The sequence below is a fragment of the Clytia hemisphaerica genome, unplaced genomic scaffold (genome assembly GCF_902728285.1).
Source record: "Clytia hemisphaerica strain Z4C2 unplaced genomic scaffold, Clytia hemisphaerica genome assembly, whole genome shotgun sequence".
In the NCBI taxonomy this organism is placed as follows: Eukaryota; Metazoa; Cnidaria; class Hydrozoa; order Leptothecata; family Clytiidae; genus Clytia; species Clytia hemisphaerica.
The window spans coordinates 206,094-222,381 of NW_027104129.1; the positions used below are offsets into that span (position 1 = coordinate 206,094).

Consider the following 16,288-nt stretch of genomic DNA (forward strand, 5'->3'; position numbering starts at 1 on the left):
AATGTTTGATTTGTCCGGAATTTAATTTGGCGGATGGCGGAAAAAAGAAATTTTGGCGGGAACTTAATTTGGCGGATTTCAGTCAAATCCGCAAAATCCGCCAAATTTTCTTTCCGCCAAAATTTCTTCCTTTAAGGTACATCCAACAGAAAAAATGTATCATAACTGACTGGAATGAAATTAACAAAATGTTTAATTACACTATGTTTCTCTTTTATTTTGTAGTAATGAACTATAGCTTAATTGTTTGATGTTTGGAGGAGCTCTCAGGCTTGTTTTAAAATTTAAATAATTTTAAATCAAGTTATCAAATGTTTCACATTTTGTACATTATTCAACATTTTTAGTCTACTCTGTTTCAGTACATCTCTTACATCTGTTAACCTACTTATTAAAGCTATCTAGCTAAGCTCTATTGGCTGACCTTCCAGCCTCGGCTGGTTTATTGTTTTTAGGGGATCCACTGCCAGCTGGCTCGGTTATCTATGAATTGAAGGAGACATTGGAAGGAGCAGGGATTCAAACTACGAACCCCTGTTTTGTAACGCTGACGCCTTTGACCAATTGACCATCGCTCCTCAAGGTGTTGCAGACTCTATTGAAGACCGGAAATCAATCGAAAATTTCTTACACAACTTACTTAGTGATTTGATCAGCAATATTTTTGCCTTGGAATTTTCTTCGTTCCACTGGTTTCGCATCCACTTTGCATACTTGGATCCCTGTAATAGGAGCATTCCCAAAAATAAAGAATTATTACTTTACACATTACACCAACAACCATGTGATATAATCTTGGAGACGAGTTTAGAAGTGTTGAATGAGATTAAAGCCACTACATCGATTCACTCAAAAATCATGACATCATCCGACCTTGGTTAGTTTAAACCAAGCCCATAGTTTATTATTCCCCTCCCGTACTCATAACTGACGATTAGAACAAAAAAGGTCAACTTACATTGGCGTAGAGATTCTGTTGTTTCAGGTCCTGGTGGTGTCAACTTTTGTAGAAACTGAAAAGAGAGAAACATTCTTTAGAAAGGACCCCGTTTGTGTATTTTCAAGTCTTTCAATACTGCAATAGTTTTTTCATAGTTTTCAATATCTTCCCGAAACTAGATGAGGGACCCACCAGTTCACCCTGAGTTCTTCCTTTTACCTTGATCCTTCTTTTTCATTGTGGAATACTAATCAGAAGGAAATCAAAGTTTTTAGTCGGTCAGGTATAAAACAAGTGAATTTTTAGATTGCAGCTGAGTGCTCTACCTTCAGAAGTGAGTACGAGTCTCATAAAGTATAACAAACCTGTGCTCCTGGAAACTGTATTTGGAGCCTCATTTTGAATCCATTCAATTGCTCAAACTCGTTGCCACGGTAAATGTAAACTTTATTCTGAAAACATGAAAATAGAGAAAGCTTTTTTTGTTTCATATCGTCAACCAGCCGTGAAGATCTCAAAACTGCAAGTATATACTCGCTCAAAACAAAATAATAGGGTGTGACAGAGAGAACAAAATACCTTCAAAAACGTTGGAAATCCTTTTCCATAATAACCAACTCGGAAATAAGTAGGTTCTGGACGGACTGCTGTTTTGATGATATTGTCGAAAAACTTGGCTTGCTTTTCCTAAAAGGGAGGGATATAAAAAAGAATAACAAAGTCTGCGAAAATGAATAATTGTAAGAATTTTAAGATCTACCATGGACCTTGACCTGTTCAAATCAAGCAACCTTTTGGTGCGCAGAAAAGGTATAGAATGTTTATAAATAGACTGAAGATTTGTAATAATCTAATCTCAAAATCTTTTAGAGGGACAAGAGGCCCGCAATACTAACTACCGAAATTCAAGCGTACTCAGTAATACCAACTTGGAAAGAAAAAGAAAACTTACCAATATTTGACTGAGTTTAATGTAATCATAAGTTTCACTTTCGTATTGGTCAGCCAGCTCTTTACACCGCCTGATACCATACTCCCACATCTGAAAATACGGGTTAAGTCATTATTCATTAAAGTTGAAAATTACACTGCTGTGTCAATCTGAAAGTCCTGTTTTCCTGGATACACTTTGGCTCTAAGTATTACCATAATCGAGATAATAATTGACGATTTTCGTGACTAATTTCATACCTTTCCTTTGTCGAAATATTCGATAATATCTTTGTAGAGATTTTCTTTTAGCTCTCGTTGTGTTTTGGCGTCGTATCGCGACGTGTTGATGCCGGGTACCGACGAGCTGATCGGCGGTTCTTCTGACCACTATTCAGTAAAGAAGAAAGGAGGGTAAGAATAATATTCGAGGCCTTAGTTCATGTTCATCTACGATGCATATTCAAACAATATTTTCTTGTATCAAAATCTGACTGAAAAGAACATTGGGTTTCGTCAAATGAAATTAAAATATTCGTAGTCATTATGACTGGTGCTCTTTTTCGCATTTAACCTGATTCGATCCTTAAATCTTAATATGCCCTTCCGATTTATATTCATACATGGGGTGTACAAACATTTCGAGGGAGTAATCCAAGAACTTCGAGCGGGGTTAAAGAGCGTTTTTTTCAGGGGATAAAAAGTTATCCTAAAACTTCCAAGAGGTAAAAGACTGATTTAAGTTCGCCCCCTAAATTTAACTTATAAGGCGAAAATAAACAAGTGATACTTTTATGGACCTACCTGGTTATGCATTTAACAAATATAATTGATATCTACGTGAGCATGACCGTTAAACAATCATTCAGAACACAAATAGTGACGATCTCTCAAAATTAGTCGTTTGTTTCTTATAAAAAACGTTTAGAAACCAAAATTTCATGCTCTTGAAGTAATCTTTCATATTCAAGACTTCGTGAGCAAAAAAAAAAACATCTATCTCATTAAAAAATTGAGTAATTTGGCTAATAACATTGATGTATGCTTATTGATAGTGATTCTTATAAATAAAGATGCGTTTTTTGAGCTGAAAAATTCTTTTTTCACAAAAATCTGCTTGAGCCATCTTTTACCTACTTTCATGTAAAAAATCAGAAAAAAACAATGATCCAATATTTCACAAAGTCCAAGAAACCCTTTTTTTAGCCGTTTTTTGGCCCAAATTTGCCCATAAACATTTTTTTTCAAAAATCGGGCTCCGTCACATTTGAGGGTTTAAAGTTATGCATCTTTGTGCAAAAAATCATAAAGAATGAAAGAGCCAATCTCGAGAAAAGCTATTACCTAAGTAATTGATAATGTGCTTATAAAAAATATCGAATTTGGCCAGTTTTTCTATAAAAACACGCTAAGCAACCAAAATTTCATGTCTAAACACACATACTCTCTAAAAGTAAGCCCTCATGAGCAAAAAAAACATCTATCTCATAAAAAAATTGAGTAATTTGACTAAGAACATTGATGTATGCTTATTAATAGTGATTCTTATAGATAAACATGCGTTTTTTGAGCCAACAAAATTTTTTTGCAAAAATCTGCTTGAACCATCTTTTACCTATGATGGTACCCTACTTTCGTACAAAAAATAAGAAAAAATTAATGATCCAATTTTTCACAAAGTCTAAAAAACCCGTTTTTTAGCCGTTTTTTGGCCCAAATTGGCCCGAAAATTTTTCGAAAATCGGGCTCCGTCACATTTTGGCCACCACCATTTTGCACCTTTGTACCAAAAATCAAAAGATTCCTATGATTCAATCCTGAGAAAAGTTGGTAACAGACGAACGAACGGACGGACGGACGAACAAACACAGGTTAATTTATAGGACCTCTATGAGGGGGGGGGGTTCGGCTCATAATGCCGGTCCGGACTAGTCGTCGTGGGTCGGGGCGGCGCCCTTCGAGAGTCGTCGTCCGACCAGGAAGTCGTTGGGAGGGACATCGTGGGAGCCTCTCTTTCATTTTATCCGTCCTCAATTTAAATCTAACTAATTAATCTGGTCTTTAAAATATTGGTGCGTCGTTGGCCCGCCGTCCCTCGAGAGTCGTCGTCGGTCCGCCGTCCCTCGAGAGTCGTCGTCAGTCCACCGTCCCTCGAGAGTCGTCGTTGGTCCGCCGTCCTTCGAGAGTTGTCGTTGGTCCGCCGTCCTTCGAGAGTCGTCGTTGGTCCACTGTCCTTCGAGAGTCGTCGTCGGTCCGCTGTCCTTCGAGAGTCGTCGTTGATCCACCGTCTAAAGGCTAAATGAGTCTTACAAGCTAGTTTATCACACTTCTTTCTTTCGAATCTGAGCAACCACGAGACAAGACAAAAATAGACAAACAGAAACTGCTAAATTCACAAGACATCGTAAAGAGCTTATTGGGGAATAAAGTACAAAGTATAACGCAGTTTTTTAGAATGTCAATATAGAAAGCGGGAGACAGTTCAAATTGAATCAAAACTTCTTTTGTTCTTCTTCTTTAATTACATACGAACAATCCCCTCAAAAGAAATCATTTATATTACTTAAAAAAACAAGTTATATATAAGGTTTTCTTTTTTTGAACCTTTGGGTTCAATCTTAAGGTAAATTGTTGGGCTTGGCACGGTCCACATGGTTTACATGCAGACGCCGGATGAGAATTAAAATTTACCAAAAACAAAGAAACCGCTAGATTCAATCAATCTGTCATCTAAAAAACACTCTAAAAATGAAACATGCCTCTTTTAACCCGACGACTCTCGAAGGACGGCGGACCAACAACGACTCTCGAAGGACGGCGGACCAACGACGACTCTCGAAGGAAGGCGGACCAACGACGACTCTCGAAGGAAGGCGGACCAACGACGACTCTCGAGGGACGGCGGCCCAACGACGACTCTCGAAGAATATGACAGATATTTTAAAGACCAGATCTAATTAATTAGATTAAATTGAGGACGAATAAAATGAAAGAGAGGCTCCCACGATGTCCCTCCCAACGAGTCCCTGGTCGGACGACGACTCTCGAAGGGCGCCGCCCCGACCCACGACAACCTTCGAAAGTCGGTGACCCGACCCACGACGGCTAGTCCGGACCGGCATTATGAGCCGAACCCCCCCTCATAGACCTCCACCGGGGTAGGTCCAAAAAATGTAGTGTTTCCGGAAACCGGCCGGGTGAAAGTAAATTTTTTTCTGACCCGGCCGCAAACTCGTTAGTAGTTGATACATTAGTATTCAGGGCTTACTTCATACTGTTTGTACATAAAAGTTATCTTTAAAGTTCTATTTCAATGATCTTAAGTTATCATAAATAGCATAATAAAGATTTTTTCCGGCCGGCCGCATGAGAGCTTTTTTCTTTCACCCGCATTCCGGAAACACTACATTTTTTTTATTTTCGCCTGACAACCAATTTTTCCGAAGGTTTTTAGCAAATTCCCATTTTCCAGAGGGTATCTAAACATTCTAAAGGTTTGAAGGGGTTTGTCCGACTCTTGTGTATGGATATTAACTGAAACAGTCCAATCCAAATCTCTTTCTACTTCTAGCGTTTTATGATTTATAGGCGTTTTCGGCGGAAAAGTTTGGTCTTCCAATCATTCTTCCGATAAGCATACAAAAGGTGGGGACGTCAGATAACTTTCTTGTAGTAATAAAGCAATAAGAATACCTTCAAGATTTCTGCATGCTGAAGGAGAGTGAACGCAGCCTCTGTAAAGTTTTGTTGGCTGAGATGAAGGTCACATAATTTGTAAAGGTATCTCTGTTTCATGTCTTCACGCCTGATCTCTTGGTAGAAATTCTAAGAAAATATTGATCCATAATTTTGTAAATCAGACCTATGATTCAACTATCTGTAAGGCGTTTCGCAAGGAATAAAACAATTTTATAGATAATTATAAATGCCATAAATGACATAAATGCCCCATAAATGAAAGTAGTCAGAAAATAGACCATTAAAATTCATCAAACAGTGTCTTGGGTTTGGAGCAATCCAAATCCACATTTCAGATCATGGGAGGATTTTATGGATTTACTTCACCAAACCCAGAGATGAATCAATAATATGGTAGAAACTCACCAAGATATTGACAGTGCAATTCATTCGGTTATTGATGTTGTCTTCCGACTGAATGACTGATCGATAATCGAGCAACCTCGATAACAACCGAGAAATTGTCTCCACAAAAATCAACCCTACTTCACAAAGCCTCGGAAATGATATGCGTTGTTGGTTGAATTTATCCATCAAGCTAAATGAAACATAGGGAACCAAGTAAAGCTTACAACACTACTGTCAGATGTTTTAGCAAGCATTCGTATCTCTGTAATTTGCGTGACCAAAATGTGCGTCGGATATTTCGCGACGAGTCTTTTAACTTTTAGGAACCGAAACCTTCGATATTGCCCGTTTTGAATATGGACTACCGAGTGGCGAAGTTTCAATCCATTAAATTTTTCTCTCTTATACATAGCTTAATGTAATTGCTGATGGAATTAAAAATGTAAAGTGTCTTTCTGCGAGTGTTTGACTGACTAGTAACAAGAAAAACATGCGAACATCTTACATTTGTTGGAAGAGTTCTTTGTATTCTTCGTCGCCTTTAAGACCACTTTCAATCAGCGTGTCCAAATGCATAATCAATTCTGATTCAACCTGCCAACCGAATAAAAATGATTTTAAAGAAAACCAAAACATATTCTTATAAATAAAATAAAATCTTTCAATGTATGAGCGATGGTAAGTTATGGAAACATTACCTGTTTGAAATGTTGTCGATTTTTGAATTCACATTCGATCATATCAAAGAAAATGGGGAGAGTGATTTTACGGAGATCAGTTTCTGGTACTAGTGTCATTTCCAGGAATGGTTTCACCATGCTTTGGATGAGGCGAATCTTGTTGATTCCTGAACAATGAAAATGGTTTATTCGATCAAAGGTATTGACATATCATAGGTACTTGAGGATCAAAGGAAGAAATAATCAAACGAAGAAGAGTGAACTAAAAGTCGGTGTTGCCCATGTTATTGATCAACATTTGGTTAGTACTCTAGTAAAAAAGATAATAGCACACATATTTTTAGGCATCAATGATAAATGCAAATCAAAATCATCATCCTATTCAGAAAGGATGTGAAACTGTTAAACAATCCAAGAATCCAGTAACTAATTGATGTCAACAAAAGAAAGAAGGAAAATTTTTTTTTTACCCAACCATTGCCACATATCAAAAACACGCTTGGCAAGTGTGATTCGCATATCCGAATACCTAAAACAAAAGAACAAGTCTTTATGAATGATTCTAAATCAAAGATTGGTGGTTGATCCGCGATCCTGCTTGAGGGACACTGTGGTGTACAAAACATTGGATGGATAAGACATAACTTTCTTGTAGAGTAACTATGAAACTAGACTGGTTTTAACATGCTAAGGATGGTTAAATCCAGTTTAACGATATTTAAATCGAGGCCAGACTCTCTACAACAAAATGCTAAGATTGTATGTATAGATTGGCTTCATAATTACCTTTCAAACACTTTTCTTCGTTTAGCTTCCGAAAAAGATTCCAACTGAAGCGAATCTTGCGTGATGAAAATGACGGACAGTTGAAAAAACGTACTCCAAATCTAAAGAACAAAATTGAATTGGTGCTAAAAACTCTGAGGTCTGGAAAAAACCCCAACTTTATTGAATAAAGCAACGAAGCAATCTAAATAAACTTTCTAGATCACCTGAAATTGAAAGCTGTCACCGACGAGGAAGCGGTCATATAAAACCTCGGAAAACTTCTGCAATGCCCCTAATATCACACTGAAAAAAAAAAGGTTATTGTTAAATTTTCAATCGAAACAAACCGGCAAAGCCATCGGATCTATCGGTTGAAACTTAGTCTTATTATATCAGACGACGGTCGTAAAGGTTTCATAATTTCTTGAGAGCTTTGATTCAGAATATAATGGTTGGATGAGTCTCATTCGTTGATTAATATTTTCTATAATATAAGCCTCGGGAAACTGCTTTTGTTGGTGAATTAGGATAGGATAATAATATCATTCTTTCAACATTCAGTTCTCTTTAAAACACTGCAAACAAAAAGAGACAAAAAAGGTGAAGCCTCACTTATTTTGAACCATCATCATTGACATCCAATCAGCAGGGTAGACGGTCTCTTTAATGAACTCTCGGAACAACAAGAAGAGCTCCATCAGAGAATCCAACAATTCGCTGTCATCTCGATAAGAATTCACATACTCCGCGTAATGTTCATCATTCATCAAGTCCAAAATACCGATGATGAACGCCACGTAATTTCCCTGCAACGTAAAAGAATGTATTAAAGAGAAGGTTTGATATATTTTGCTTGTTCTTCTGTGGTTCTGAGTAAAACCTAAAGTGAACTCTCAACCTTCCATTACTTGAATCTTTCTCTAATTTGAACCAATTCTCAATTCACCTAAAATACTATATAAAATTCGATTCTTTTCAAAATCGAAGAACATTTTTGGTCTCTTGAAGATCGAATCAGAGAGAGTTGACTGTAGAGATCAGAATTTGAAAATTTTAAAAATGTGTTCTTACAATGGTTCATACGTTAAAATTCTGTTTTCTAACGAAAAGTCAAGATTGGTAATTTGATTATCTCGACTTTTGAAAATAGTCAACAAAAACATGGTTCTGCTCAGAACAATAGAAGTAATCACATGCCGAATATCTCAAACTATCTAACGTAACAATCTCTTTAAATCAGAAAATATTTTCAGGGCTGCAAATGGTAAAATGTCGCACAAAGCCTTTCAAATGATTTATAAAAACTTAGAGTGTCAAGGGGAAATGAAGATGCTACAAGTACAAGTTGAAGTTGTTTTTCAGTTGTTTTGAAATCGAAATGCTCCTCCACTTTTGAGAACTTTTGTTGAAACGTTGTGTATATTATCTTGTTGTGAGTAAGAAAAAGTAAAAAAGATAGAGGGATTTCAATGGGGAACATAGTTTCTAAGAGGGGTCAAGACCCCCCCCTTAGGTAAGAGGACCCCCCCCCTTAAGTGCTAACCCCTCCTTAGGAAATCATTTAAAATTTCACACTCCCCTTAGAAAATCAGTATAAATGAAAAAATTTAAATTTCGCATAAATCAAGGAAGATTCCCCTTATCTAAGAAGACCCCCCCTTATGTAAGAAGACCCCCCTTATGTAAGAAGACCCCCCCTTAACTGACAACCCCCCTTAGGAAAGTCATACTTTTAACACCCCCTTGCTTTTGGTTCATCAAAACCCAAGACCCCCCCTAAATGTAGGGGGGGGTAGAAACTATGGGGAATCTGTAGGTCCTTTCCAGCTGAAGTGAAATGAAAGAAATTTCGTTTCGGACACAACTTACGAATAAATTACTGGACAAATTCATCTTTATGACGGTGGAAACGATACAATGGAAGAGATTGGTCACCAAGTATGAAACATCTTCGTATGTTTCACCCTGAAACACAAAAAACAGTATTGGTTACTTCATTCAACTGAAGAGATTTTACATTTCGCATTACACGCTTTTTTTTATAAGAATGGTGTAAATCCATTTCATCATGGACATTCTTATTAAGTGTATTCTTATAAAAAAAAAGCGTGTAACACTCAAAATCATAAAACACAACCGGATAACAGTATAGAAGGTGGTTGATGTGATGTGTCGGAAAAGTATTCTTAGGCTTCAAATAGTAGACATACATATACACACGCTTCATCCTACTCAGCGAGTAAGTGAAGCCATAGTGTTTCTGATCAATACCAAAGGACTAAATATTATTCACTTTAGTTAATTTATCGGTATCGAGGAGGTACGTACTCACAGGTTCTTGACAAGAGAAAGACCTGTCTACTTTTTTAAATCTAGCGAATAAAAGTATAGGTCAAAAGACTGTCTTACCACTCGTTCGACGTTATCGTAATTGGATAACATCTCGTTCAAAACGTCAGCACAGATTTGTAGTTCTTCAAAGTTTCTCATATTCATTTTCAACTGGCCCACTATCATAGGACGGATCACACTTCGACTCACTAAAATAAAAACAAAGGTCAACATTTCCTTTTTCCTTTTTCCACTTTTCCACTCCAACTAACATGAAACACAGTGTTGTTTAGTTTTATGTACTCTAGGTTGTTTTTCATTTCATGTAAAATGAGGGTACGTCTTTTCTTAGAGTAAGACCTTTTCACAAGTTAGCACTTTCTACAAGGTATTCTGGAGGAGGGAGGTCAACCCCCGCACAAACTTTAAGTTGCCAAAAAAGATTCACCATAAACTGTCCAAAAACAACATTATAAACAATGAACAGCAACAACAGTGTCTTATATAACAAAACTCCGGCTCATGCCGAAATTTGTACCTGGATTGAAAAACAAGGGTGATTTGACGAGGTTGTGGATGTAGGTCAGTTTTTGTCGTTGTAGTTTATTCGGTGCAACTTTCTCCACCAAATCACGTGCAAAGTAACTAAACAAAAAGAGAAAAACTATTTGTACGACTGTCTAACCGATAGTAGGCGAGGGCACCATGATTCCCCAGATTTAGCCACTTACGCTTTAAGTAGGACGTTTTCAGCTTTAGACAAAGTAAAGAGAACTATGCAGCATTATCCAAGATTGAACATGTCTTGACCATACACACTCATTGATTAAAATTCAAGGGTTAAATAATGAAAAATTGTATCAGTATCACAATTAACAGCACCGAATTTATGTATGTGTGTTTTTCTGGGACGGAGACGGTAAGGTTCTAATTTGACTAGATCCTGACCAACTGAGGACGATGGTAAATCAACTTTTACCGTCCTCGATTTTGTGGGTCAGAACTGCTGCTTATTCTAAATCGCTTCCGTCACTCTACCGTCCTCAAAAGTGCAAATACATAAACTCGCTAGTATCACAAACAAAGCCGTCTAAAAGATCTTACCCTAGCTCTTCAGCATTAAAGACCTCTAAAAGATCGCCAAATACAGCTGGTACATATTTCAATGCACACCCCTAAAAGAAACCAAAAGAAAATAGTGGTAATCAAATCCAAGTTTAAATCTTGGGTCTAGTAGTAGAACGTGCGCAACGCACTGGGCTCAACTTCAGTGGCTTCAAATTATTCATAGGCCCAATTGTAGACCCCAAGATATTCACCCAAGGAACAAGTGTGCAAAATTTGAGCCAAATCGAACAATTTTTGAAGTCTCCAGGCTGCCCCAAAGCTTTCGGACGGACATACAGACATACAGACATACATACATACAGACATTGTCAGATTCTAGCTCAACTGAAGTTGAAAATAATTACATCAATATACGGATAATTCAGCTTTCATTATTCAAATCTTCAAAACCAAGGAAAAACACTTAATTCTTTGGTTGATTGTAACCTTGTCGGTTAGTTCGAGGACATTAGCATAGTATGAACCCCCCCCCTTTTTTAAGGGGGGGGGGGATCCGAGTTTTCAAGGAAGGCTTTATAGGGGGGGATGGCCAATTTTCCAGTTAAAATGGGGGGTTTGAGCTTATAGGGGGGGGATCAAATAAAAATGGGGGGGGGGATAGTAACTTTTTGGTTAAAAAATTATTAGTTTACTGTTTATTTGCTAGTGTTTTCAAGTTCGTTGACTATTGGTACGAATTCACACTGAAAAATATATTTCATTCATCAAAATTCTTCCCCAATACTGGGAGTACAAATTATATGCTGGGGGCTCGGACCCCTGTAAATGGTGCGGGATCAAAAAATTTTAAAAATAGGGGGGATACCTTTATAGGGGGGGATGAAATATTAATGGGGGGGGGGTTCAGACCCCTCTGCACACTATGAATTTAGATTAACCCTTTGAGTTTGAGTTAGCAAGACTGAACAGTTTGATATAAATGATTTTTCTTTAGTTTATAATGAACGACATATCGTGTGCAAATTAACAGGATCACTTTATCATATACCCGTATTGTCGACACCATATAGCGAACGAGGACATGATAGCGCAATTTAGTTTTTAGTAGCACAGACCGCAAAGGTTTGTAGAAAACATGTTCGAGTTAAGGATATGAAATGGACCTTTTAGGTTCATGGGGACTGTAATCGTTTCACTTTGCTAAAAATATGCAAGGTGAAATAAAATGTGCATACTTGTAAAGGAAGAACAATATCTCCTGTCATTGTCATCGTTCCAGTGATGGATATGAAAAGGTTTGTGATGGATGTTTCAAACTCTAAACGTCCTTTCCCTGGTGCAGCTCTATGGTGAACAGCAACAGATACATCAAATTAGCTTTAAGCTGGGAAATAGTAATTCAAATGAGAGAAATATTGATCATTAAAGTCTATCGTCTATATGTTTCATTAATTTTATTTGTACATACTGTCTCGAGTACGCGCGGATCAATATTACTAAGGGGTCTTTATCAAAAAGTGCATCTTGTCGGTTTAAGAGGCTGTGTGCATTACAGAGGTATCTTTGGGTACCATAAAATAAAGTTTACATCGATTACCTTTCTGATAAGGATCTTGACCGTACGATAAATTTGATGAGATATTCCAGAGCCTGTGGAAGGTTAAAAAGGAGCTTAGCAGAACCAAAACATCACAGGAAATACGCAGTCAAAACTTTTCAGTTGCTAGCTTTGAAGATGTAATAACGGCTATGTCTAATGTCCAAGCTGCTAAAATTTCGGGGCTAGAGTTCGAATAAAAAGCTGCTGTTTTTCGAAAAGGACAGTTAAGATAAAATATACCTTATAATATTTCATGATGTATTCTCTGCCCTCGCCAGCAAGATCAGATTGTTTCACACCTTCAATGTGTTTTTGCAATACATCAACCAGGGTACTATTGGGAAAGATGTGATGAATTAATTGCTTTAAGAGTGGAAACATTCGCGTGCAGAAACTTTTGCGAGGTTGCAAAATCGCGAAATTTCACGAATTTACTTTTGGAACAAATTCAGCGGATCTAACTTTCGCGAATTTTAGAATGTTATTTCATTTTGCAGGCAAAAAAGCAATAAAAATGCACAAAAACTGAAAATGGGGCTTAAAATAGCAAAAGAAGTGTACTTTTCGCGGAAAAAACTTTCGCGAATTTCTCGTGTAATTTCTTACTTGGCAGAAACTGTCGCGAAAAAGGGCAAAAATCCCGAGAATCGGGAAAAGTTTCTTCCCCTCAAGTAACAGTTTGATTCAACATACCCTTCACATAGAAGATGAAGTCAGGGACGGAAATTTTTTCAACAATTTTAATCACTTTTATCGCGATCGCCTACATTTTTTCAAAACGATCATCTCAATCACGCATCAAAATTATGCTCTATCGCGCATCATGCCAAAAACATCGAAATCACTCCATCAGGCCACCACGTAAACCGTTGAGGAGGCCCATTGATAGCACAGTTTTTAAGAAAGTATTACAGTTGACTCAGTCTAATTCAATTTTCAAGGGACCAAGAATTGTCTTCTAATTTGAGAAAGATTCGAATTGGGAGAGGATTCGATATCACTTTCCAGCTGAAGGGACCAATATTCAAGCTCGAATTACATAAAGATTCAAATAATAGAGGTTCGAATTAGTGTGAGTTGACTGTATGTTCTTACATGTATGCTTTAGTAGAACTGAACAAGTTCTCGATATAAGTATCAAGAATGGATCTGAAGCGATGGTACTTCTTGTCCGCCAGCAGCCCGATACAAAATACCTATTAAAAGAAAAAAGAAATCGTCTGTATTCCTTAACCCTAATAGGTAAGGTGATAGGAAAGTGTGGTGATAGACTCTCTACCTTAACTGATATTTTAGTCAATGAAGGATATCATTGCATGCATGCTCAAATAGTATCTAGTCTAACAATTACATTAAAAAGTGTTTATAAAGAATTTATCCTGAAACAAGCTAGGGCATTCAACTCATAAGGCACTTTGATCTTTTGAATTCTTAGAGAATAAGAGCCATGTAAAAAGAGGATAATGATAATGTTCTTACGACAGCATTGGAGACCATTTCTCCGTATTGTGTTGCGTCTTCCATGAGGATGGCGAACAAAGCATCAAATGTGTCTTGTAAAAACTACAACAACAAGGAGATAAGCATTTCCTTGACATCAATACTCAGTGATATTAGTATAATTCAAGGCAAGTGTAAGGATAAGGAATATTGAACAAAACAAAATAAAACAAGCAAGCAAGCTACGACAGTTCAATAGATTTAAAAAACAACTAAAATAAATCCCCGTTAGTCAGATTTATAAAGAGTCAAAAAATTGTTTTCATCGCCGTATAACCAAGGCGATATAGACTATAGACTATGGTGATGCAACCAAAAGTACCAGAAAAACTCAACCACAACCGAAATGGTCAAAATTTGTGTACTTCGATGAGAAAGTTCTCTGAAAATGATCTATGAGGTTACAATACAATAGTATTTACCTTTACAATTTCTTGACCGCCCACTTTCATTAATGCGGGTAAAATGATTGGTAGTTGGTCTTTCTGACTTCTCCACTTCAATAGTCCAAGCAAATCAACTGAAAGAAATGAGGATGGGACACTTTTACCGATAAGAGCACCGATATGAAGATGAAAATATTGTAGCCTGGTGGACAGACAGAAGAAACACCTCAGTCCAATACTAATCATTATTAATAAAAGAAAAGCCAAAGTTGCTTTGTAAACGAGAGAAAGAAAAGCGTAAAGAAGTCCAACAGTCTAAATAATAAAGGCTTGAGTCAACACTCACCGTTTTGTGCAAGTTTGGTTGAGCATAATTGAAAATTAATTTTGAAAGAGTCAGTCTTTGAGAAGGCCAATCCACCGTTGTGGAGATTTTTCTTGTTCTGTTGCGACACTTCAGATTTCAATGAAGGTAGCTTCAGATAGGTGTTGCAGTCTTCCAATTTCTTTGTTTCACACTAAGAATAAAAAAAGAGTAAAGTTGCCCTTGGCTTTCTTTGTTTGACAGCAGACTTAATAGAGAGCTTTGTACGTTATCTGGGTGTTGAGGATTTTTAAAAACACACAATGAATACACACTAAGAAACATTTAGATTAAAAAGAAAATTTGAAAACTTAAATGGATTGACTATGTTCAGTGTGTTAAATGACTTTTCAGTTGTGATTTCGACTCTGCGAGAGATATTGGGTAGTGTCCTATGACGCAATGGCTAATGGTCAATGCTTTGAGATGAGCATATCTGGCTGCAAACTTACTTTGTAGACAGCTAGTTCGTACTGTCCATCTTGTAAACAGGTACCATCTTGCGATGCCAGGTTGATGTATGCCAGTGAAAAGATCTTCTGATATCTGTCCTTTTCTATGGAAATCAAAATGAAAGTTTTGATACTGAAAATATTAAGTAAAGGAATTTAGGAAGTTTAAAAAATACCACTTGTCTACTGTAGTCTCTACATCGATTACTGACTAAAACCCTGGACCAATCTTGTCAAACATCTTAGAAAGTGATACTGTCACGGTGACACTACTCGAGTTTATAAAGGGCACCCCTTTCAAAAAACTCTGATCAAAGATTTTGTTTGGCCAGAGTCGAGAAACAGCCTTCAGGGTTATACAAAGTTCAACGATATCAATGATGAATAAGAATACATCTGTATAGATACCATGTCTGACAGTATGTATGCTCAAATAAACAGTGAGGCTGCAACTTCGATTTTTGAGGATTACGATTTTACCAGCTTTTTAGCGATTTTTGCCTCGCTAACCCAAATCTCGCAACCTCTTTACCTTAAGGAAAGATCGAAATTAGAGTTTTTCAGCGCTCCAAAAAAAAAAACGCATAGCAGAAATTTTTTCATCTTCACAGGATCGATTGTCAACAACAAAATACATCTGTTGGTCTTTGGGTTTGTTTCTGACGTTTTTCCTTCGAATAATATCGATCACTTTCCTTTTCCCCTTGAGCGCGCGAAAAAAAATGATTAGCTCGCGTTCTCGCGCGGGCGAATAAAGATAAGGCGGTAATCTTGCACTGAGGGTGCTACTTAGTTTCCGCCCTATTTTGCGCCCACGATAGAATGGTACAAATACGGGGGTATGCCAAATGATAAGCTATGTCGTTCTGTACTTGTGTTTATTTTCTGAGAGATACAAATAGTGTATTGAATATTGTTAACTCATTAATTTAAGTATTTTTGAGCGCAAATTTAAATATATGGTTAAATAAAAAACAAATGATAGCAGTTCTGTTTTTTCCTCAAACCCCCGGGAAAAGTTTTTTTGACGACTTAGCTATTTTACAAATCTCGGAAAAGAACTCCCATAGGAATTCCGATGCATAACCCGATTGGTTAATTTCGGAACGGCTTCAAGAAAGTCATAATGTCAAATGATTTTAAAAGTTTCTGAGGAAATCATGGCTTGGCAGCAGGTTTTAGG

General features: G+C 37.1%; 1 protein-coding gene across 2 annotated transcripts in view; it reads right to left on the bottom strand.

Annotated features, from left to right (window-relative positions):
- Nucleotides 1–16,288, bottom strand: part of LOC136813618 (dedicator of cytokinesis protein 1-like) — a 49,275-nt gene that overhangs the window by 9,627 nt on the left and 23,360 nt on the right. For both annotated transcript variants that reach the window (XM_067070122.1, XM_067070123.1), the window contains exons 22-47: nucleotides 15,106–15,209; nucleotides 14,636–14,807; nucleotides 14,326–14,423; nucleotides 13,883–13,966; nucleotides 13,499–13,599; nucleotides 12,644–12,737; nucleotides 12,401–12,453; nucleotides 12,039–12,147; nucleotides 10,840–10,910; nucleotides 10,274–10,380; nucleotides 9,814–9,944; nucleotides 9,274–9,369; nucleotides 8,017–8,210; nucleotides 7,629–7,707; nucleotides 7,423–7,523; nucleotides 7,107–7,165; nucleotides 6,655–6,803; nucleotides 6,462–6,550; nucleotides 5,975–6,146; nucleotides 5,564–5,695; nucleotides 2,132–2,260; nucleotides 1,893–1,982; nucleotides 1,520–1,627; nucleotides 1,306–1,392; nucleotides 959–1,013; nucleotides 641–722 (exon numbers count right to left, since the gene is read on the bottom strand). In XM_067070122.1, the coding sequence (XP_066926223.1) occupies nucleotides 641–722; nucleotides 959–1,013; nucleotides 1,306–1,392; nucleotides 1,520–1,627; nucleotides 1,893–1,982; nucleotides 2,132–2,260; nucleotides 5,564–5,695; nucleotides 5,975–6,146; nucleotides 6,462–6,550; nucleotides 6,655–6,803; nucleotides 7,107–7,165; nucleotides 7,423–7,523; nucleotides 7,629–7,707; nucleotides 8,017–8,210; nucleotides 9,274–9,369; nucleotides 9,814–9,944; nucleotides 10,274–10,380; nucleotides 10,840–10,910; nucleotides 12,039–12,147; nucleotides 12,401–12,453; nucleotides 12,644–12,737; nucleotides 13,499–13,599; nucleotides 13,883–13,966; nucleotides 14,326–14,423; nucleotides 14,636–14,807; nucleotides 15,106–15,209 (2,746 nt within the window). The remainder of the gene's footprint in view (nucleotides 1–640; nucleotides 723–958; nucleotides 1,014–1,305; nucleotides 1,393–1,519; nucleotides 1,628–1,892; nucleotides 1,983–2,131; nucleotides 2,261–5,563; nucleotides 5,696–5,974; nucleotides 6,147–6,461; nucleotides 6,551–6,654; nucleotides 6,804–7,106; nucleotides 7,166–7,422; nucleotides 7,524–7,628; nucleotides 7,708–8,016; nucleotides 8,211–9,273; nucleotides 9,370–9,813; nucleotides 9,945–10,273; nucleotides 10,381–10,839; nucleotides 10,911–12,038; nucleotides 12,148–12,400; nucleotides 12,454–12,643; nucleotides 12,738–13,498; nucleotides 13,600–13,882; nucleotides 13,967–14,325; nucleotides 14,424–14,635; nucleotides 14,808–15,105; nucleotides 15,210–16,288) is intronic.